Source organism: Aspergillus campestris (genome assembly GCF_002847485.1).
Source record: "Aspergillus campestris IBT 28561 chromosome Unknown P168scaffold_5, whole genome shotgun sequence".
NCBI lineage: Eukaryota > Fungi > Ascomycota > Eurotiomycetes > Eurotiales > Aspergillaceae > Aspergillus > Aspergillus campestris.
This window is the reverse complement of record NW_020194340.1, coordinates 1,667,412-1,689,117: the sequence shown is the minus strand read 5'-3', so window position 1 is coordinate 1,689,117 and position 21,706 is coordinate 1,667,412. Positions and strand designations below refer to the sequence as shown.

Sequence of the window (21,706 nt, the reverse complement as noted above, 5' to 3'; positions counted from 1 at the left end):
AGGGGGCAAATGCCTGGAGTGATATGATGCTGGAAACAGTTTGAACATGGAGGGTCTTTGTTATCCCACACGTGACCGAACAGACACCAACACACAGGAACCCTAACACGATGAGGGAAAACGCCAGTTCTCTTTGCCAAGACGCCCATCGCATCAGCATCTCCAGGATGGAGACAGCAGGCGATTTGGTAAAATGGCACTCACTTGGATAGAGTTCCTACCAGCCAACTTACGATAAATCGCGCCAATGACACGTTCATCTCTCCCTCGGCCACGATCTCCACTTTCTCGCGACAGATGATCGTCTTGGGTCTGCGTAAGTCTAGGTAGTTAGTTAGTTAGTCAATTAGTGGCCTGGGTACATGGTCGAGGTATCTCTTGACCTGAAATCGCCGGGGAGTGAGTGTACTGCCCGATACTCCGTGTCACCGTTGGTAATAAATTACAGTCCTTAGATGGGCGATTGGCCGTAAATGACACTAGATCGCCCAGTGATGTGCTAGAGCCAGTCTTTGCGTGGCGGATACTTTACCCCGTCTCTGGTCCGTCCAATCATATACTAGTGGCGTTGTGTAATTGTCATTCATTCGTTTCATGATGTCCATCCATACGCCAGACCAGGTCAATGCTTTTTACTTTTCTCGACTTTTCTCTTCTATCGTATTCTTTTTCAAGCGGAGAAAAGCATGATAAAAAAAATCATTATAAGTAAAAAAATAATAACATAAAAGGTAATTATAGGAAAAAATCAAAATAGCAAAGTAATAGGAGAAGTAATGTATATCAAGAGGCCGGCCGTTCGAACCATCGTGATCAGCATTGGATGCGACCCACATAGCTAGCCCTAACTGGGAGGAAAGTATGGAGAGCCGTCCCGTCTCTGAGGTGTTTGGCTCCAAGGCCCAAGCCTAGAACTGTCTGCACCCGAATCACCAGACACCAAGACACCAAGACACCCAGGACCTGGCCAACTAGTAATGACGATCTACGGTACTCCGAATTAGAGAGGCTTGGTCAAGTCCGGTTCGCACAGCCCGGGTCCCAGGGTGTCAACGGCGCCGCCATGTAGGTAGAGTGCACATGGAGAGAGGGATGGCAGCGCGGACAACAGGTGGAACTCAAACGCGGATTCCATGGATGAGAGATCGCATCCGATCTATGGGGCGCAGGCGGGGAGATGTACAACCTCCCTCTCTCGTCTCTCTCCCATGTAACGATAAACTCTGAGAGGGAAAATGTGGTTCAGCCCCGTGTGATGATCTGTTTGCCTCGTGTGTTCAACATTGGATAATTGAGCCTTCTTTTTTAGCGTTTTACTCAATTCAGAGCCCCGTACCAACCCGTAATCGATCCCCCCTCTCGAGTCTGGGGGCTAACACTAAGATCATAATACGGGAATGGAAATTGAGGGGAGAGACGACCGCTGTGATGACGATCGCGACCCTCCTCCTTTTTTTTTCTCCTATTCTTTTTTCCAATCGATCTTCGGCTCCATCCCCCCACTACGGGCATTAAGTGGATGACGGCCGATAAAGAGACACGGATGGTCTATGCGGATGACAACCAAAAGCATATCCTTCGGGTCCCAGATCCTACCATATCAACCAGCATGGATAGATCATATTCGGTCCTAACCAGACCGTCTGAACCAGGCTCTACCCGATGCGGAAACTCACCACAGACCCTAGCTTCCCGATATCGACTTAGTTGATATCGGGATCTAAAGATACTACCACTGAAGCCATGAGACAGGCTGCGCCATATTCAAGGTGGAGGGGGATCTCCATTTCTCCATATTGTGCAACCACAACGCAGGGCAAGAACCGTCCCCATCCTCGAGCACCGCCTTCTCCAGTCTTGTCTTGTCCCCCCTTTCAAAACCATGATGCATGCCCTAAGGATAGACAACTGTACCACCATCTGGAGGGGAGCGGGGAGAAGTTGCCCGGGGTACGCCGGATGTCCATGGGTTCATCAAAAGCGGCCGCATTTGTCTAAGCCTGGTTACAGTCTAGAAGATCTCAAACCATTCAATCACCCCTCTAGCTCCATTTTGGATACAAAGAAGAGGGGCAATGTGGGTGGAAGAAAACAGACCACGGATGAGGTTGTCTGGGTCCGGGGAATGTGGATGACAGCCTCCTCTCTCAGGCAAAAAGAGAGAGCCATTGAAGTGTAGAAAATGAAATAGAATAATGAGCCGTCAACCAATAAATAAAATGGATGAAAGAAAGATCATCATGAGAAAGAAAGGAACTAAAAAGAAAAGAAAGAATTAAAATGGTAGTCATAAAATAATAAAAGGGAATAATAAATAATAGTAAATAATAAATAGAAAATCAGATAGAATGATTGGAGAATGACAGGATCAGCCATGTCTGCCTCCATTTCCAACGCCGTGGGACAAAGACCACGCCATCTCTCTCTCTCTCTCTGTGTGTGTGTGTGTGTGTAGAGTGTAGAGAGAGTTGCTCATCCATGTCAATAACCAACACCGCCGCTTTTGGCGGTAATCATTTTATTTTATTGGATTTTCGATTATATTCCCAGGTTATTTTATTTTATTTTCCTCCCCCATTTAAATTAATTGGTCTACTTATTTTATTCTATTCTTTTTTATTATTTGATTGTATTTTTACTTTTTTTCTTTCCCTGGTTTATTTTTCGGGCTTGAGTCAGGGTCTCGCTCTCTAGCATACCATGGTAGTTCTCCCCATCTAGAACGGCGCTCTGCAACACCGATCTGCCTTATATCCTGTCGGGTTTCCTCCTCTTGTTTACCCTAATGAACATTTCTGATATCAAAGAATCCCTATTCCATTCTCCCATCTCTGCAGATTGATAAAGGCGCTTGCTCTCCCACGGCTGAGACCTTTCCTTCCATCGATTGATCAATTGTTCTACCTTCTACTATCCTTTCACCGATTCATCCATTCATCAAGCAAGACACACGGGGTGTCTCACTCCTCTAGCAAACCCTTTCTCTTCTGTTCTTGTTGAAGCCTCTTTGCCACAGTCTGGGTCTCTGCGAAAACAAAATAGAAGGGAAAAAAAAGAAACAGAAAAGCCTCACCGGCAAAGTTGGACGATTACATCTACTTCTTCTTCTGCCATCCACCGACATCTGACTTCCTTCCCCCATCCGCGTTGCTGAGAACCCTGTCCGGTTAGCAAACAGTTTCCACAACGCAGTCATTTCCCCCACCCACCGTTAAGTCCAAGTGACCCCTCAGCCAGCTCATCTCTAAATCGGACGCGCCCCCTGCAGAGTTGGCAAAAGAACCAGGAAGGAAAAAGGAGATCACTAGCCCCTCCTTTGCCCGACCCTAATCTTACCACATCCGTTAGATCTGGGCGGTAGCTTCGGGTCTGGCAATGAGTCTGAGACAACTTCAGCGTCAACCACTCTCTCCGCCGCAGTCAGGTGATGAAAGTCTAGCTCCAGAGAGCTCTCGGGAATCGTGTGGAATCGCCCGCACCATGTGCGACCAGTCGGATCTCTTCATGTTCGCCGGCGCGCAGGGAAACCTAGACGCGAATGGCTCACACCCAGTGGTATGTGCTTGGATATCGACAAATTTCCTTTTGGCATGCATGTATTAACCTTGGGATAGCCCCGGAGCTCACCCTCTTCGCACACCATTACCAACGGCGATTACTCTCGCAGCCTCCCGGTGCAATTACAGGTAAGCAGCACGCGATCCCCCGTGGGACTATCCCTCCCAGTCCCAGGCGTATCTAACTAATTTCTATGCAGATGCAACCCCATGGGTTTCAAGTCAACACGCCCCCGTCGGATGAAGTGTCGATTGCAGGCAGTCTAGATTCGGCGCCATCGCACTGGTCGTCTCCGTCGCAAAGGCTCCGGGCACAGAGTACCCCCAAGTCCAAGCTGTCTCGAGCCTCCCGGTCCTCAAAGTCGCCCAAGATCCGGCACAAGAGGAGCAAGACCGACCCCCCAGTCATCAACGCTCCGTTGAGTGAACTGACCAAGGACATGAGCCATATCCCGATTCGGGACATGGAGGAGTGGGTGCATCGTCCTATTGAAACACGTCTAAGCCAGACCACTCGCAAGGGAAAGGTTGCCAGACCCATGAACTCTTTCATCCTCTATCGTTCAGCGTATGCGGAGCGCACCAAGGAATGGCTCTCGCAGAACAATCACCAGGAAGTCTCGAAGGTCGCGGGGCAAAGTTGGAAGATGGAGCCTCGGGATATCAAGCAGAAGTATGCCTCTCTCGCCAATATTGAAAAGGCCAACCACGAGAAGGCGCATCCCGGATACAAATATTCGCCCAAGGACAAGAGCAAGCCAACCAAGAAGCCCTGCAAGACTTCTCCGGGCATGGGCCACGATGACACTCCGAGTTCCAGCCCGAGCTTGAGTTCAAGCCAGGCCATGCTTTCTTCGGATATCGACTCTGGGATGTGGCATAGCCGCTGTGGGACACCGATGAACGTTGTCGAGCATCATGGCCTGCCCACACCCATGCAATTCCTCAATTCGGGGTGGCCCCCCCATCATCCTCCCCGTCCACCTTCCACCATGATGTCGGCTCCCGAGGCGTCCCATTACGGGCACCCCGGTATGCATCACGGTCTGGTGGGCGCTCACCAGGATGATGTACGATTCCGAACAACTGACCTGAGTGAGCTGCAATACAACACTTCGAACACGTTGTCCGGTCTGCCGGGAGCAGTTCACCATGACCTTCTTCAACCCCAGACCACCGCTCCCCCACCCGGTGCTCCCCCAACTAGCCAGTTGGACCCCCAGCTGTTGAGATACCACAGTGATCCTCTTCCTGCCGGTCACGTTTACAGCAGCCCCCAGTACGGGATCTGGACAGATCCGGCTCCAGGCGCCAGCTATCTTCCCAATGCACCCAATTCGCTAGGGTCCAATGCCGTGTCTTATCACCCCCACTCATCCTACGATATGCTGGATGATGGCGAGCCCTGGGATTCCAAATTCGCGGTGGACTCTCCCACGGGCGAGTTTGACCGCTGGGTCAACCCTCAGGCTTGAGAACATTGTGTTTCACCGCTTGCTCCATTCTCAACCCACCACAATAACGATGATGAGCACAATGATTCCAATGCACCTGCATCTAAGTTGGCAATTTTTTTTCTTCTTTTTATTCATCTTTCATCTTTTGCTTTCTCTCTCTACCTCTCTCCCTTTATGAGAATACAGTGGGAACGGAGTTGGAAGGAGCAAGGCTACCTGGCGTCTGATGTGATCCTCACTCATTTTGTTTACTCATTTATGTTTCCGTTTGAGAGTACCCCTACGTTCAACTTCGTTTTGCTTGTTTCTGATTGTCTTGTCTCGGGCGGGATCGTGATTTGGATTAATTTTAAACCATGTGTGGCATTTGTCGAACTTTTTTAGATAGAATTGTGCTTGTTTCATGCGAATTTGTCATCTATCATCCATTTAGAAATTATCATTAACATTACCATGTGTCAGTTTACGGGATTTCAACCTATTCTCGAGTTATACTCCCGTCTACAAAGTACTCCGTAATATATAATCCAACCCTAGCAGTTGACCCTTCCATCGCCTTTACACCATCAACCCCAACCCAACCTTAAGCTCTCCCCCAAACCCACTCAAACGGCAGACATTTTCCAAATGTATAACCCAACCAGGGCAGTAAGTAGCACCTAACAGTCGCCTCCTTTTGAACCGCCGGATCGTTTATGCAGGGACCCGTTTGTATCGGCAACATGCGACAGATGTTGGGTGCAAGCTGCAGGTATTCCAAATCAGCACACACGGCAACGGCAAATAAGGCGACTGTTTGTGTTGGGAGTTGTTAGGTATGCAACCTGCCGTTGGTTTATCAAGGTGGGAAAGAGGAGCGGTTGTTTAATACTGCTGGGGTTCATACAGTATACTGCTGGAAAGCCAGCGGCCGTTGTCCGGACTTAGGTAAGAGGCGCGTCACGTGCGCGTTGTCAGCGCGTGGAGAAGAAACCGTCATGGATCCGCCTTTGTCTAATTACTATTGATATACTCGGTTTCTTTTCTATACTTTATTTTAAAGCGTGCTTTAATCCATACTCTTGATCTGTTCAACTCCATAGACTGGCCTGCCTGTCCATCCATATCGCACCTCCGCACCATCAATTCCAGCCGTCAATGCATCATCACCCATCTCGCGAGCAATAAACAGCCCACGAACCCATCCCCATGTACGGCGAACTCGGAAACAAGCTGGTAAACCCAATCTAACCCCCCCCCCAAAAATTCCTTCCAAAACTAACCCTCACCCCCAAGGTCCAACATGCCAAACGCACCCAATCCCTAGCCCACCTCCCACCCTACCAAACCGAGCTCGTCCGGGCCGTCGCGCGCGAAGTGCGCGATCTCGACCGCCACGTCGCCCACCTCCTCAACTCCTTCTCAGCCGAAGGCTTCAACCCCTCCGCCGACCCCGCCACAGCATGCGCCCTCCTCGTCGACCACCTCAGCATGCGGCGCAACAAGCGCTGCCTGCTCGCGTACCACCGCGTGCGGACCGCGAAACTGGAAGAGCTGTGCTGGACGGGCGTCGACGTGCTGGAGCAGCAGCTGCCCGCGGAGGAGGGCGGCGACGCGCCGGGCCCGACGAGCATGAGCTCGGCGCAGGCGGTGGGGCAGCACAGCTCGCTGAGCCCCGAGGAGGAGGAGTATTTTCGGCAGTATAGTGATATGTTGGCTGCTTATAAGGGGCAGTGGACGGATGTGGATCTGACGGGGAGTTTGGAGCCGCCGAGGGATCTTTTTATTGATGTTCGGGTGTTGAAGGATGCAGGGGAGATTCAGACTGAGTATGGGTATGTTGTATCTTGGGGATATATTTTGCTTCGGACCTCCTTTCTCCCGTCCTTCCGTGGATAATTGATTGCTGGAGTGTTGTGCTAACTACTGCTGCTACTGTAGGGCGATTAATTTGACGAAGAATAGTCAGCTGTACGTACGACAGGGCGACGTCGAACGGTTGATTGCGCAGGGATTTCTGGAACGGCTGAGTTGATGGTTTATGGATGAGGATGCATGGTTCATTGGTTTATGTTTTATGATACCCACGCATATAGAAATAGAATATACTCCTGGCCTTTTCTGGCTCAATTATCTATCTTCTCTCATCTTTCCCCTCTATGATAACGATAGATCTCGTGATCAAGGTTGGCTTCTGTCGTGTCGATGACTAAGAAGCATCTCCATAAGTGCCAACTGCAGATCATTTCCTGCACTGACAATCTCAAGCATTCCCAGGTAAACAGGTCTTACCATAATGATAATTGTAACTTTGAACAAGAATTCGCGAACATTCTCTCTATCCTCGCGCTCTGACCCCTCATGAAATACCCTGGCTAGCCTTGATTAACGGCCTTGCGCGAACGCTAAACCACACTGAGTGGGCCGGCGATAACCTTTCGTTGATAAGACTTTTTAGTCGGTCGAATAACCTGATAACGCCCCAAATTTCCTCGTCTTCCGGCCCCCCGGCCTAGTTTTTTTCTCTCGAATGCCATCTGTCTTTTGATCTTTTGTGTGTTTCCTGGATGGCTTTGCATTGCGTCTCCCCGGTTTGGCAGCGATATCCCCCCAATTGCCCATCTTAGGCATTGCGTCATTCAGAATCATCAGTCGCACTCGAGTAACGGCCAAAGACCACACCGCGCGCACTGCGGGGACTCTGTTACCAGGGCTAATCTCGTCCCTATCAATTGATCTGTGTCAAATAATCACGCCAGGACCACCAGTCTGCCTATAGCCCCCGATGGGCGTCTTCCGGACACGAAATAGCAGCGGGTCTGGGGAGTCCGGGCTTCCCCCTCGTCCGTCTGTCGACCGCTTGTCTCCAGATCCCGCAGAGGCTCCGATCGAACAGGCGCATAATGGCAGCCTTCCTCACACGTTTGGTGTCGATCCGCTCGTCTCTGGGGGTAGTTGCAGGACACCAAGTCGGTCGTTCTATCATCGATCCTTCAACAATGCAAATGGTGCGATCAAATGACAGCTCTCTCGTTGGACATCATACTGACAAACAATGTCCTGGCAGATCCAGCGCATTATTCGTCCCGCGGTCTTCGAGAACAGACAGCCGAGCTCGCCTCGCTTGCCCTTTCGCTGAACGAAACCTCCCCTCTCGCGGAGCGCAATACCCTGCCGCCGTCGTTGGACGTATTCCGCCGCGGTCAACAACGGAGTCAAGAGTTGGATCTCGCCGTGTCGCCGAAAGATACAACTATTGGCTCACGGGGGCTGATGCAGCCCTTGGACGCAGAACCGTCGACGCTCCACACCCCTGGCTCTTCGGTGCTCACGGAAATGATTCGCAAGCCTTCGCACGAGTCGCCTGATGTCCGATCTAGTCACCGAAAGCGGACGTCGGATCTAAGCAGGACGAGTGAAAGCGAGGAGGAATCTGAGATGGAGGATGCGTCTGTACCTGATTTTGAAGAGTCTCAGATCTCTAGCACCGAACGATCTTCTCTATTGCATTCCACTCCTTCAAAAGCCGTCCGTAGCTATGGGAGTGCGCACGACGTTGAAAACCAAGGGTCCGCCACAAAGCGAAAACGGACTCCGTTGAATACGGCGCGGTTCAAAGCCAAAAAGTGTTTCCGGGTATTGACGAACCCCAAAGCCTGGGACAGACGGACGATCTGGGAGCAGGGAGTAGTCCACCCTGCCAGTCTACTGCCGTCCGTGTTCCTCGGCCTGCTACTCAACATCCTCGACGCCCTGTCCTACGGCATGATTCTCTTTCCTCTGGGCGAGCCGATTTTCGCGGACCTCGGATCAGACGGTATCTCGATGTTCTACGTCAGCACGATCATTGCGCAGCTGGTTTTCTCCTGCGGGGGTCTATTTTCCGCGGTGGGATTGGGAGCGAGATGATTGAGGTTGTGCCGTTTTTCCATCAGATGGCTTTTACGATATTGCATAGTGTCGGCGAGGAGAACCCGAAGTCGGTTATTGCGACTAGTATTTTGGCGTTTGCTGTCAGTTCGATCATGACTGGTCTGGTGTTTTTCCTTATGGGGGCGTGTGGGCTGGGGTCTCTCATTGGATTCTTCCCGCGGCATATTTTAATCGGGTGCATTGGTGGTGTAGGGTTCTTCCTCATGGCGACGGGTATCGAGGTATCTGCTCGTCTGCCGGGGACGCTTGAGTTCACCATGCCCACGCTGCAGAAGCTGTTCCAACTGGATACGCTGCCTCTTTGGGTGATACCTTTATTCCTCGCTGTCGGGATACTAGTTTTGAAACGAATCGTGCGCTCTAACTTTTTGGTTGGAGGCTACTTTGTCGGCGTGGGTGTTGCGTTCTACATAGTCAAGCTCATCGCCGGGATACCCATGGAAGCATTGCGCAACAGTGGATGGGTGTTCAATGCGCCGTCATTCTCTAAGCCGTGGTATAATTTCTACACGCTTTATGGTGAGTAACACTACCGTCTTCAACGAGTATACAGGCTAACGGTCTTAGACTTTGCCGCCGTGGACTGGTCTGCATTCGTCGAGACCATTCCGGCAATGCTTGCGCTCACCTTTTTCGGCATCCTCCATGTCCCTATCAATGTGCCGGCTCTGGGTATCTCCACGGGCGAGGATAATCTGAACGTTGACCGTGAGCTCATCGCCCACGGCGTCACCAATGCGTTGTCTGGGTTTTCTGGCAGCATCCAGGTAGGCAACTATCTCAGTGAGGTATCTCGTATTTTGCTAACGATCCGAAGAATTATCTTGTCTACACCAACAGTCTCCTTTTCATTGACAGTGGAGGAAACTCCCGTCTAGCCGGTGTCATGCTTGCAGGCGCCACGATGGGGATCCTCGTAATCGGGCCGGTGATTGTGGGCTTCATCCCGGTCATGGTCGTGGGAGCCCTGATCTTTATGCTTGGCATTGAGCTGATGCAAGAGGCGTTGGTTGATACGTGGGGGAAACTGCATCGGCTTGAATATATGACGGTATATAGAGAACTTTCACCTCTGATCTCTATAGCTAACAGATGTTACAGGTTGTCATCATCGTCTTGACAATGGGCGTATGGGACTTCGTGGTAGGCATCTTCGTCGGCATCATCCTAGCCTGCATGAGCTTCGTTCTGCAAACCTCCCGCAAGTCCGCCATCCGAGCGACATACTCAGGACGAGTAGCCGGCTCAACAGTCCGAAGACCGCCCATCCAGCAGCGCTTCCTCCGAGAAGCCGGGCAGCAAACCCTCATCATCAAACTCGGCGGGTACCTCTTCTTCGGCACGATAGTCGACGTCGAAAACCAACTACGGGGTCTCATCGAAGAAGAATCATTCAACAAGCGGCCCATCCGCTTCCTCGTCCTCGACTTCTCCCGCGTCGTCGGCCTCGACTTCTCCGCCGCAGAGGCCTTCACACGCATCAGCCGCATCCTCAGTCAACGCAAAGTCCAAATGTCCATCTCCGGCCTCGACGTCGAAGGCGAAGTCGGGCGAAGCCTCCAAAACGTAGGCCTCTTCGAGCCCGTCAACGGCGTCGAACTCTTCGAAGACCTCAACTCCGCCCTCGAATTCTCCGAAAACGACTACCTCAAGATCTTCTACCGCTACCGCGAATCTCTATTCCGAAAGCGCAGCGGCCCATCCTCCACCCTCGCCGTACCAACCACATCTCACCCACAAAGCCTGTCCCTCGCCGAGGGCACAGCTGCAGCAGCAGCAGGCGGAGGGGGGATAGTCAGCTCCCCGCGCCACCGCTACCTCCAACAAGCAGCAACGACAACACTCCACGAAGACGAATCCGCGACCTTCGCGCCCGCAGCATGGTCCGCCATGCGCCAGCCCCTCCCGCTCCTCCTCCAAACCTTCCAAGGCCTAACCCCCCGCAACGAAGACTTCTGGTTCCCCGTGTGCGCGTTCTTCACCCGCGAGACCTACGCCGCAGGCAGCATCCTCTTCGAAGAAGGCGACGTCCCGCGGTCCTTCTACCTCCTCGAGTCAGGCATGCTGCGCGCAGAGTACGAGATGCCGCAGGGGCGGTATTTCGAACTGATCGTCGCGGGGGGGCCGTGCGGCGAACTGCCGTTTTTCAGCGAGACGCGGCGGACGGCGACTGTTCGGGCGGAGCAGGACTGCGTGGCGTGGTGTTTGAGTGTTGAGAAGTGGGGGCAGTTGCGGGAGAGGGAGCCGGAGCTTGCGAGGGAGTTGTTGATTGTTAGTTTGAAGTTGACGAGGGAGAGGATGGATAGTATTACTTCGTGAGTTTCCTTTTCTTTATACCCTGCGTGATTGATACCCTGCGTCTGCGTCCTTCATACGCATGGATAGAGCTGTGGGATGGTGTTGCTAACGGTGTTACAGTCATGTTCTTACGATGGCGGCCTGATTTGTTCCATGTTGGTTCGAAATTTATGTATATCAGAGGGTGGATAGGATAGTATGTATGATTTGCTTGTTGGCGGTGCATTGTTGAGCGTGTATGATTTGAGATGCTTGATGTGAGAATGATTGTGTGGCATTCAGATAGCATTTACTACGTTTTAATCATGATAGTATTAGTGGAGATAATATATCAACATCGCTAGAGTCGAGTGTTGGTATTAGTTAGCATGATATATACTTTGTAAGATCTATTGAAAAAGCAAGTATTCTTGTGCCAGTCTAGCGTGTATAGATATATCAACCTTATATTTATATCTTACTAACTACTACGATATTTGGCTATTAAAACCGAATACATATACCCATACCCATACTACACACGAGAAATATGAGGAAGGACCTCAATCCCCTCCATATAGTATATCAACAGTATTATCATGGTCACAATTACGCCACCACACCACCAAGTCACGAAATATATATACCCAATCTCAACAAACGTAGACCGAATTCCTGCTAAACATAATAGCACAAACCTATAACCCACCGTCTCTAGCTTATTACTACTCTACCGAGTATGAAGTACCAAAATACTTCCACCTCCAGATAGATAGGTAGGTAGCCAGGTAGATGGATAGGTCAGTGCTGAGCACCCTGGATAGATAAGCAAAGTAGGTAATAGTGAGAAAACGCACGTGCCACCACCACCGTCCACGCACGAGACAAGATCACGGCGTCCGTCCCTGCAGCTCGAGGCAGCTAGTGAGGCACGCGCAGGTGGATGGCTCTGATTGATGAGTGATGTGGACTTATGCGTGTATATATACATACGTACATATAGAGGGCTCTAGTGTGGGATGGAGGTACGGTGTATTTTGAGGAACATGATGGGGGGAGAGGGGGATGGCTGATAGGGTACCGTACCTCAGGCAGTGATACGTTATCAAGCTTAGCTCGATATCTTGTTCAACCCTGCTACTTATCTTCTATCTACGCATACAGATACCACCTAGTATCTATAGTATGCCTAACAAGGACATTACCAACCGCGTCATCTCCTACTCAGTACTAGGTCACCAGAAGGAAGCACTATCTAGGGACCGTAGTAGGTAGTGGTATCCGTACTACGGATGGAGGGGTAAAAGCTAGACGAACCAGCTAGTTAGTGGCTATGATCAGGGTTCGCAATGGCGCCATCCAGACAAGCCCTACCTGACGATTCCAAATCATCTGCAGCGGGACGGGTGAACCGTTAATCTAACTGACTGTCCGAGTTAACTTGCAGAGGTCAGGGACCTGCATCGACATTCTTCAGTCCTATTACTACTACCTAGGTATCTACCGGTAGACCGAGTCGATAGCCAACTACTCCCTACCTAGCAAGACTACCGCACAGCAAAGACCACCAGCCGACCCAACGAACGAGCAGATTCACTAGTCACTATTAGATCCCTACCACAGAAACCTAGGAACGAGCAAGCGAAGATTCAACCGTCTCTCCTCCCGGAAGAAGTAAAGGCGTGCGCATCGTAATAAGAACCAATCATGATGGGCGGGCTGTAATTAGCGGGCTGGAAAAATTTCTTTCTTCTGCCTTATTTTCATTACGGCGTTATCTTATATTATATTATATTATCTTTGAGGTTTTATTAGCTTTGTTTGAGGTGGAATTGATAGATTACGGTGTATTAGCTGTCTACCTGGGAGGTAAGGTAGGTAGGTAGGTAGTCCACCGGCGGAGTCGAGACGAGGCTATAGCACCATCCTGTGAAATAACAGAATTATCCGCCCGCAAGGCAAACAAAACAAGTGAAGGCAATATCAACACGGGCCAAGGTGAAAAAAATTGGGAAAATGGCAAGATTGGAAAAAAAAAAAAAAAAAAAAAAAAGATCATCCGATGGACGGGGATCGACAGTAGTGTGATTGGTTCAGGGGCCGACCAGTCTGGTCTCGGAATGATGAAAGGGTGAATTTTTCTACCTATGCTAGGAAAGTAGGGTAAGGACGAGACTAGTGGAACAGGTTTTTCATCTTTTCATCCTTTCTGTAGTGATGGTAACCTACTAATCTACTAACCTTCCTAGGAGATGATATGATAGTCACATATGCAATGGGGTTAACAGTTTGGGATGCGAGGATGGAGTTTCTATTCCTGTCTTCTAAATAGGTATCAACTGGTGAGATCCGGATCAAGGCAGCCAGGCAGCTAGATAGGAGGTAGAGATATGCAAGCGAGACCGCTGTCATGTGACATGTCGAGTGAACGGCGGAGGATAACGCCAGCTAATATAAGGCTGCTTCGGGGAGAATCCATCTCGACTAATAAGGCATAATCAGGAGGAGGAGGAGGAGGATGGTGGACTAGGTTGGTTCGTGGCTACTAGCAGGACACCAGTCGGACTAGTAGCTGGTAGTCAGTAGTTTACAGGATTGAGAGGGAGGGTAGGGTGAGTGGGGTCTGTATCAGGGCGCTATTATTATTATTATTTTCATTATTTCATGTATAGTATGTTGTTTTTTTCTGTTTTCCATACACCGTCCTGCACAGTATGATTGGTGAGCACAAACATGATTATGAAACAGGAAAAAAAAAGAAAAAAAACTATCCAAATGGTGTGACAGTTATTCTTCGAAGACAGATCCCAAGGTCAACTGGGCTGGGCCATCGTATTATCTTATTCATCGGTTGCCACCGTTAGGGTGGAGAATACTATTTTTCCCTTTTTTATCGTTTTTTTCTTGATGTTTTCTGCCAATTTATGATTTTTCATTTTCAACGAGGGACAGACTTAGGTAAGTCCATCAGAATCAGAAGAAACGTCACCCTATCAATCCACCCGACACATTCCATCACGGATGTCAATCGAGGACTGGAATGCTGAAGGAGGGGGTCCTCTCCCCCTGGTTGGCCGGGGGAGGAAGCCTGGACGGTCACGAGTTGGCATCATTCAACAGGAAAGGTCATTGAGGGTCATCCCGACTAGTTGAATCTGGGATTTGATTAGTTGAGGAGGGTCATGCTGGGATCATGATTGTCTGCACATCTTTCCCTCGATGTCCTGTAATTAAAATTACTGGAGGATACTATGCTGGAGTGGGTTAGCTTATTACCTAGGATTTAGTATTAGTATTAGTATTAGTATTAGTATTTAGTATTTACTGTACAGAGTAGCTACTACCCAGAAAAGTCAGAGAGTTGTTTGTTCTCTTGTTGCTTGGTTGAGATCACCTTTGATAAAAGAGGACTTTGGTAAATAGATGGGTTTGATACAGTAGGAGTAGATCGGACAGCCAGAGGAGAAGACAGTGACAGGTGAAAAGGAGGAAGAGGAAAAGAGGAGCCATGGATTCATGGACCATGGCTCATGGACCATGATCCATGATCCAGCACCCGCATCAGGGGGTCAAAGGGGCTGTCCCACAACCACGGTTAGAATCTGTCATCATTAATTTATTGATACTATCCGATTCCGGGTCGATGGCCTTGATATAGTTCTCTCTTTCGTTTCGCATTGACTTTACGATAGGGTGTACTATAGGGAATTTTATAGGGACCATTGGGAGTACTCCGTATTTTGATACTCGTATAAAATAATACTCTGATATAATTAGGGACAACCGTTAATCTATGCAGGAGAACCTTGAAATCTGGGTCACTAACAGTACTAGAGTCTCCGGAGTCGTCGAGATAATATAATATAACCTGACTCGAATAATCTGTACTTCGATTGGACGATCCAATTTCCCATCGGGCCAAACGTTGAAGAGCATGATCGTTACGGCCAAAGATACTATTAGTTACTGGATGCAGGATCATGTTCCGAGTCCGTCACCTGCATAGGCGATAGGTGGAGTTGTAGCTAATGAAAGAAATAGGGATCGATTTCCCCCGTAGTATCTACGGAGGATGGTAATACTCTGGACCTGGTAAGAGAAGAACAGAATCGAAAAATAAAAAAGGAGTCACCAACCCAGTGGAGAGCTATACTTAAGAAACCAAGTGGAGTCACCAGAGTCTGTCTAGGCTGGCCGCCCTGCAGCTCCTTTCCCTCTTGGGACTTTCACACCCTTTTCCTTTCTCCTCTGCTTCCCCCCTGTTCTCTCAGGCCCGCTTTTCTTCCCTTCCTTTTTCTTCCGCTGCTTCCCTCCTGCTCTCTCTTTTCTCTTCTCTTCTTCTTCTTCTTTCCTTCCCCTCAGTTCTCTACCCTTTCTGCAATCCATCACACCACCGTTCCCTGTGTTCTTTCTTTCTCTTCTTTCCCCCCCCTCCCCCTCTTCTTTCGTTGTGATACCCGAGTTCTTCTCCGAAGTCTCTTGTTTTCGTTGAGATACCCCCTTTAAGAGATACCCTACACTTATTAACGAGGCCATTTTACTTGCGCTTCACCCTTACCACTTTTTTAATCAACACTTTTATAATTAACTACCTAATCACCCGCATTCATCATGTCCGACGTTCAGAAGCCTGTTGAGGAGACCCCCGTGGCTGCTCCTCCCGCCACTGAGACCCCCGCCGAGGCCCGGCCACCGAGACTCCCGCCGTGGAGGCCCCCAAGGACGCCCCCGCCGACAACGCTGAGGCCGCTCCCGCTGAGGAGAAGAAGGAGGAGGGTGCCGCCGAGGAGGCCAAGGAGGAGGACAAGAAGGAGGAGAAGAAGGAGGAGGTCACTCCCGCCACCGAGGCCACTCTGGGCTACAAGGCTCCCGGTCTTGTCAAGTACGTCACCAACAGTCACGCGGATATCGACTGCAATAGGAACAGTTGACTGACTTATGTTTTAGGAGCCTGCGCTTCTCCAAGCGCTTCTTCTGGTTCAGCGACGACGCCGTCGAGGCCAAGCAGCTCTCCGTGTACCAGCAGCACGAGAAGCCCGCCGTGTCCAACGCCATCGTCGCTTGGGCCACCCAGACCGGCAAGGGTCTCGTCTTCTTCACCAAGCGCGCTGAGGACAAGGCCACCCCCGCTGGCATCTTCAACCTCGTACGTGATTCACCATGAATGATGTGACATGCGCACATACTGACAGTTATATAGGGCGAGGTCACCGATCTGGCCAAGGATGGCAGCAGCGAGATCGTCTTCAAGGTCAACGGCCAGAAGCACGCCCTCCAGGCCACCAGCGCCGCCGAGCGTGACAGCTTCTTCCTCGCCCTCGAGAACAAGGCCGCTGAGGCCAAGGCCGAGAAGGAGACCATCGTCGAGAGCGAGGGCTACAAGGCCCAGCTCGAGAAGCTGAGTATGTTTTACCATCTACCCTTTATGTCAGAATCATGCTAATATCCCACAGCCAAGCCCGCCGTTGCCGCCAAGCCCGCCGAGAAGCCCACCGAAGCCAAGGAGGAGGCTAAGGAGGAAGCCAAGGAAGACGCCAAGGAGGAGCCCAAGGAGGAGGCCGCTCCCGCTGAGGAGACCAAGGAGAAGGCCACCAAGAGCCGCTCCCAGTCCCGCAAGCGCGCCAGCATCTTCGGCTCCCTGCTGGGCAAGAAGGAGGAGACCAAGGAGGCCGAGGAGAAGAAGGAGGAGGCCAAGCCCGTCGAGGCCGCCACCGACGCTCCCGCCGAGCCTGCCGCTGCCGTCGAGGCTGAGGGTATGTACCTCCACATCACTCCCGCTCTAGATCTATGCTAACGTGGTGCAGCCGCCGCTCCTGTTGAGACCGCCGAGAAGAAGGAGGAGACCACCGAGGAGAAGAAGGAGGAGGCCAAGGAGGAGAAGGTCGAGGCCCCCGCCGCCGCCCAGAAGTCCAAGCGTGCTTCCCTCTTCGGCGGCTTCTTCAGCAAGGTCGGCAGCCCCTCTCAGGAGAAGTCCGAGAAGGAGGCCACCGCCCCTGCCGAGTCCACCGCTGTCGCCAGCACCGCCCCCCAGCTGGACAACCCCGTTGAGGAGGCTGCCGTCAAGCCCATCGAGCCCGAGAGCGTCACCGCTCCCGCCGAGGGCGAGGCCGCCAAGGAGGCCTCTCCCGCCCAGACCCCTGGTGCCGACAGCGCTGCCAAGGAGAAGCGCCGTACTTCCTTCTTCGGCAACTTCGGCAAGAAGAAGGCCGGCGAGTCCGACAACGAGGCTGCCGAGGCTGAGGCCAAGCCCAAGGGCAACAAGCTGGGCGGTCTCTTCCGCAAGCCCAGCAAGGCCGTCAAGTCCGAGAACAAGGAGGCTACCGCCACCGAGGTCGAGGCCAAGCCTGAGGCTCCCAAGGAGGCTCCCGTTGAGGAGTCCCCCGCTGAGGAGGCTGCCAAGCCCGCTGAGGCCCCCGCCACCGAGGAGTCCAAGCCCGCCAACGTCTCTTCCACCTCCACCCCCGTCCAGGCTGCCGCATGAAGTGCTCCCTCGGGACGCATCGTCGAGTATGAGAAGTGGTGGGATGACGCTGTTGTCTAGCCCTTCCTACCGTCGAACTGTTTCTTGTCACGCGTGACCTCGCCAGAAAAAAGCAAAAACCCAACCAAAAAAAAAAACAACCTAAAATGAAACTCGTTTGACATACTTCTTTGATCTTTCTTTCTTTTTATTTTCCTTTTTATTTTTTTTTTCTCTGCTTGAAGACCGCGGTCTTCCACTGTCACGTCTTTTGGCGGCCTTGCTCCGCAAGCGATTGCCAGGAGGGTGCCAACGATACCCTATGCTGCTTTGGCGGTCGTTTCCGGCCCGGACTATTTCCTTGCGTCTGGCGTCGCGTTTCGTTCCTTTATGATATCCCCAGTCCCGGGCCGCGGGTGCGTTCACGTCATGGGCCGACCAAACTAGATTGATACCACTTGTTTTGTTTGTTTTGTGTTTTTTTTGTACCGTTTGATGCTTTTTTCACTTCTCTGGTTGATACCCGCATGGGAGGAAGGGCGCGCTGAGGGGAGGATTGTATCCTTCCCGCTGGCCCCGGCCAGGGCATGTCGTTGATGAGCCATGTATCCATGGACAGCATCATAGGTAATAGTAATAGAATGTTTGTACTGAGTATCGAGTTGTGTAGTGTGTAGTGTGTAGTCGTGTAGTCCAGTCAGTGTAATGAGCGACCATCGAGCGCATGGACCTGGATCCAGATCTGACAAGATCGATCGTAGGAAGTAACCCGTCTACGAAATCTCGGAAAAACAAAAGCCACAATCCAACCTAGTGCCTAGGAATAGTACCTTCAACCGGGCCAACCCGCCGAAGTAGCCATCACATGGGCGCGACAGGGCAAAGTAAAGTTTTCAATTTTTTCGTGGTCCCTTTCTGGCCCGTGGTTCGTCTTTTGGCTGAGATTAGCTTAGCCGTAGTATGGTTGCTACGCCTGTAGATTTATCGTCGTCGTCATCATTATCACTATCATTATCACGATTGATATATGAGTAATTGATAAACTCAATTAGTGTAGCTATAGTCGAATGAGATGGTCTAGACGGTAGTAGTAGGTAGGAGGTAGAAGGTACAGTACGCAGGACGTGAAGAAGGACACGGAAAAAAGAAAAAAGAAAGAAAAAGAAAAGAAAGAATGGCACGCCCTTTGATGACACTAGTATCCGGAAAGGAATAGTGTGGATTGAGTCGGGGAATGGATCGGGCAGGTGATGGACGCCTGGATACCTTGGACTTGGATTATCAATCGTAGTGGATTGGTTTTTGGGTTTCATGAGTTGGTTCATTGATTTATTTCATTTATTCTATTCTACTTATTTACTGTTGTCTGGTCTGTTGTATTCTCTTGTAGAAGATACCTAGAGTAATTAGTAATTACCTAGGTAGGTAGCTAAGTAGGTAGCCAGTCCTTAGGACCAGGCTATGAAGGAGTCAAGAAAGTAAAGATGAGGCTCTGCAGAGTGAATGTGCTGCGCCCCCTTAATAGTGCTTAAAGTATACCCTCTCGCAGACGACTCCACAAATCACAAGGTCGAATTCCACCAGCGGCTGGACGGTGCAGTGGACAGTGGACGTAATTGCCATTTTCAGACCCCGACAAAGTCTCACTCACTGAGTTCGGAGAGCCCGCCCGGGGCTGTGAAAAACATAGTATTTAATTGAAAGTTGTCAGCAAAGTAAGCCGGTGATGCCTGGGATTTCGGAATTGGGCCGGTTGAGGGCGGTTGATTGGTCAATTGGGACAGGACGGGGTATGCAGGATTCGACGGAGGGAGGCCTGTCCGTGGGTGAAACGGACTTTCCCCTCTTCTTCACGAGGTACACTGTACACTAGGATGAGGTGGAAATTGGTTTATTGTTGCCTTGTGCTTCCTTTACGTAGTCAATGTTGAGCTATCATTTAGGTAGAGAGATTGTATATTAGAAACTCTAGGTAGACTTGAAGTGACCCCGTAATCCATATATTCTGTCGAGATATACGAGTGTGGCCTGGAATGCCTGACCCACTATACGGTATTCCCACCAATCAGACCATGCACAGCTATGACTCACACCTGCTGACCGGCGCTGTGCCCGACTAGTCCCCTTCCGGCTAGCCCGCCAGGCGCCCCTCAGACCCCCCCTGATTGGCCCGTTTGCACCGCCCCACCGGCGCACACATCCGGTTAAGAAGTGCCTGAGTCCCCCGTCGCTGCCTGGCTTTCTTTTTCTTCCTTCCATCTTTTTCTCCCACAACCGATTCAACCTCATCAACTCTTCTCTCCATCACTCACTTCAACCTCCCTTGCGGGCTTTAATCCATCACTTTCACCATAAATTCTTGGCTTTCTACAGACTTTTCTCTTGATCTCCGCCAAAATGCAATTCTAAATCCGCCCCGCGGACAGAATTCGTCTCTCTCCTCTGAGATAGACACGATAGATCCTCTTCGGACCTCGTCTTTTAACTTCTCCCCTCTTCCACCCCCCCCAGAGTCTCCTGTCCCAGGACCTCTGAACTTCAGCCTCGATTCGAGTAGCTCAAGTTCTCTGAACTCCATTCCCCCGTTCGACTTTACGTCGTCCACCACGGATCACTTCCAGCAACAATGGCCTCCAACGCCCCCGCCCACACAGCCTTTGGCTCCGCAGAATCCAGATTACAGTCTCAACAACAACAACAGCCCCTCCGAGGACTTTGTGCTATTCCCTGCTCAATCGAACGCTCGGGATCCTCGTCCGCAATCCCCTGCGAACGCCGCCCATAGACTCGCCGCCTATCAATCCTACCTGGTCCGTTCCGGGCACCTCCCTCGACGACACTCGACCTGTCTGCCCCAGCAGCAGTTCTCCCCCTCGCCTACTCAGGTACCTCAGGTGACCAGACTGGCCCCGCAGTCTACCGGCTTCCCTCTGTCCTCGTCTCTTCGGTCTAGTCCCTCCAGTCGCAAGCATCTGTTGCGTCTGCACGCTGCTGCTGTTGCTTCCAACGCCGCGCCTGTAATCCACGCCAATCGTCCCCCAGTTCCTCTCTTCCACGACAGTTCCGTCAATTCCCCCTATCAGAATCAGCAAGAACAGCCTTCTCGACGTATCATGTCGGTTCCGAACATCGCCAACGGTAAGCATCCCCCTACTAGACAAACCATGGATATTGTATACGCTCTCATACTAACATACTCCAGACATGCCTGAACTCTTCGATTTCTCGGAGCACTTCGAGGATTTCGACTCCACTATGCTTTCCCCTCACCAGCTCCACACCGGCATCCTGCCGGCCAAGGATGGCGCCCCCACGGGCACCATCTCGCCCAAGGATCTGCTGATGGACGCTTCGGCGCCGCCGTCAGCCTCCTTCACCGATCTCAGCACCCCCTCCTTTGACTCGCCTGGCTATTTCAGCCAGGACACCTCGCCCATGTTCGCCACGGACATGGAGCTGGGCCCGGGCCATGAGGAGTGGGACTCGCTGTTCCCGGCTCAAGATGGCTTCCCCCTCGCTTTTGACTCCAAGGCCTTCGACCCGGCCGCGCTGGACGTCGTCGCGGCTCTCGCGCAGCCGACCACGGATGCCCCCCCGGCATCCCCGGCTGTGCGATCCGTCGCGTCCCCTGCGCCCTCTGCCTCCCCCAACCGGGTCACCAAGCCTTCCTCCCTCTCCGGCATCAACGGCCGTCAACGCAAGCCCCTCTCTCCCCTCAAGTTCGACACGGCCGACCCGGTCGCCGCGAAGCGTGCTCGCAACACGGAAGCCGCTCGCAAGTCGCGCGCTCGCAAGCTCGAGCGCCAGGGCGGGATGGAGAAGCGCATCGCCGAGCTGGAGAAGTCTCTCGAGGAGGCCCAACAGCGCGAGCAGTACTGGAAAGCCCTTGCCCAGAGTAAGGCATAAAGAAAACACAAAACCTTCAAAAAAAAAAAAAAAAAAAAAAGCTATGATACCTCCACACGGCTGTTCTTGATTCTTTCTGCCTGGTCCTGTTTTGTGTTTGATTTGGTCCTGTTGGCGGGGGCCTTGTTGAGGCCCCT

At 51.5% G+C, this 21,706-nt stretch overlaps 6 protein-coding genes across 6 annotated transcripts; 5 read left to right on the top strand and 1 right to left on the bottom strand.

The window, feature by feature from the left end:
* Positions 1-2,831: 2,831 nt before the first annotated feature.
* Positions 2,832-3,286, bottom strand: P168DRAFT_146960 (uncharacterized protein). The gene has a single exon (XM_024832776.1). The coding sequence runs from the start codon at positions 3,194-3,196 to the stop codon at positions 2,969-2,971; it is 228 nt and encodes a 75-aa protein (XP_024693786.1). The 5' UTR covers positions 3,197-3,286; the 3' UTR covers positions 2,832-2,968.
* Positions 3,287-5,483, top strand: P168DRAFT_146961 (HMG-box domain-containing protein). The gene is made up of 3 exons (XM_024832777.1): positions 3,287-3,555; positions 3,615-3,686; positions 3,758-5,483. Exons 1-3 carry the CDS (start codon positions 3,376-3,378, stop codon positions 5,030-5,032), a joined length of 1,527 nt encoding a protein of 508 aa, XP_024693785.1. The 5' UTR covers positions 3,287-3,375; the 3' UTR covers positions 5,033-5,483.
* Positions 5,484-6,072: 589 nt separating this feature from the next.
* Positions 6,073-7,081, top strand: P168DRAFT_326893 (DNA replication protein PSF1). Its single transcript, XM_024841170.1, has 3 exons — positions 6,073-6,229; positions 6,290-6,828; positions 6,935-7,081. Exons 1-3 carry the CDS (start codon positions 6,203-6,205, stop codon positions 7,026-7,028), a joined length of 660 nt encoding a protein of 219 aa, XP_024693784.1. The 5' UTR covers positions 6,073-6,202; the 3' UTR covers positions 7,029-7,081.
* Positions 7,082-7,501: 420 nt separating this feature from the next.
* On the top strand, positions 7,502-11,609 carry P168DRAFT_289986 (sulfate transporter family protein). Its single transcript, XM_024837119.1, has 7 exons — positions 7,502-8,001; positions 8,061-8,851; positions 8,899-9,445; positions 9,494-9,693; positions 9,744-9,977; positions 10,028-11,241; positions 11,345-11,609. The coding sequence occupies exons 1-7, from the start codon at positions 7,779-7,781 to the stop codon at positions 11,367-11,369; spliced, it is 3,234 nt and encodes a 1,077-aa protein (XP_024693783.1). The 5' UTR covers positions 7,502-7,778; the 3' UTR covers positions 11,370-11,609.
* A 4,205-nt stretch (positions 11,610-15,814) lies between these two features.
* On the top strand, positions 15,815-17,897 carry P168DRAFT_342845 (uncharacterized protein; the record flags this gene model as incomplete). The annotated part of the gene is made up of 6 exons (XM_024841826.1): positions 15,815-15,850; positions 15,901-16,085; positions 16,151-16,349; positions 16,404-16,605; positions 16,657-16,956; positions 17,008-17,897. The coding sequence occupies 6 exons, from the start codon at positions 15,815-15,817 to the stop codon at positions 17,682-17,684; spliced, it is 1,599 nt and encodes a 532-aa protein (XP_024693782.1). The 3' UTR covers positions 17,685-17,897.
* A 1,799-nt stretch (positions 17,898-19,696) lies between these two features.
* Positions 19,697-21,587, top strand: cpcA (amino acid starvation-responsive transcription factor GCN4; the record flags this gene model as incomplete). The annotated part of the gene is made up of 3 exons (XM_024838829.1): positions 19,697-19,715; positions 20,037-20,801; positions 20,866-21,587. The coding sequence occupies 3 exons, from the start codon at positions 19,697-19,699 to the stop codon at positions 21,567-21,569; spliced, it is 1,488 nt and encodes a 495-aa protein (XP_024693781.1). The 3' UTR covers positions 21,570-21,587.
* Between the last annotated feature and the right edge of the window lie 119 nt (positions 21,588-21,706).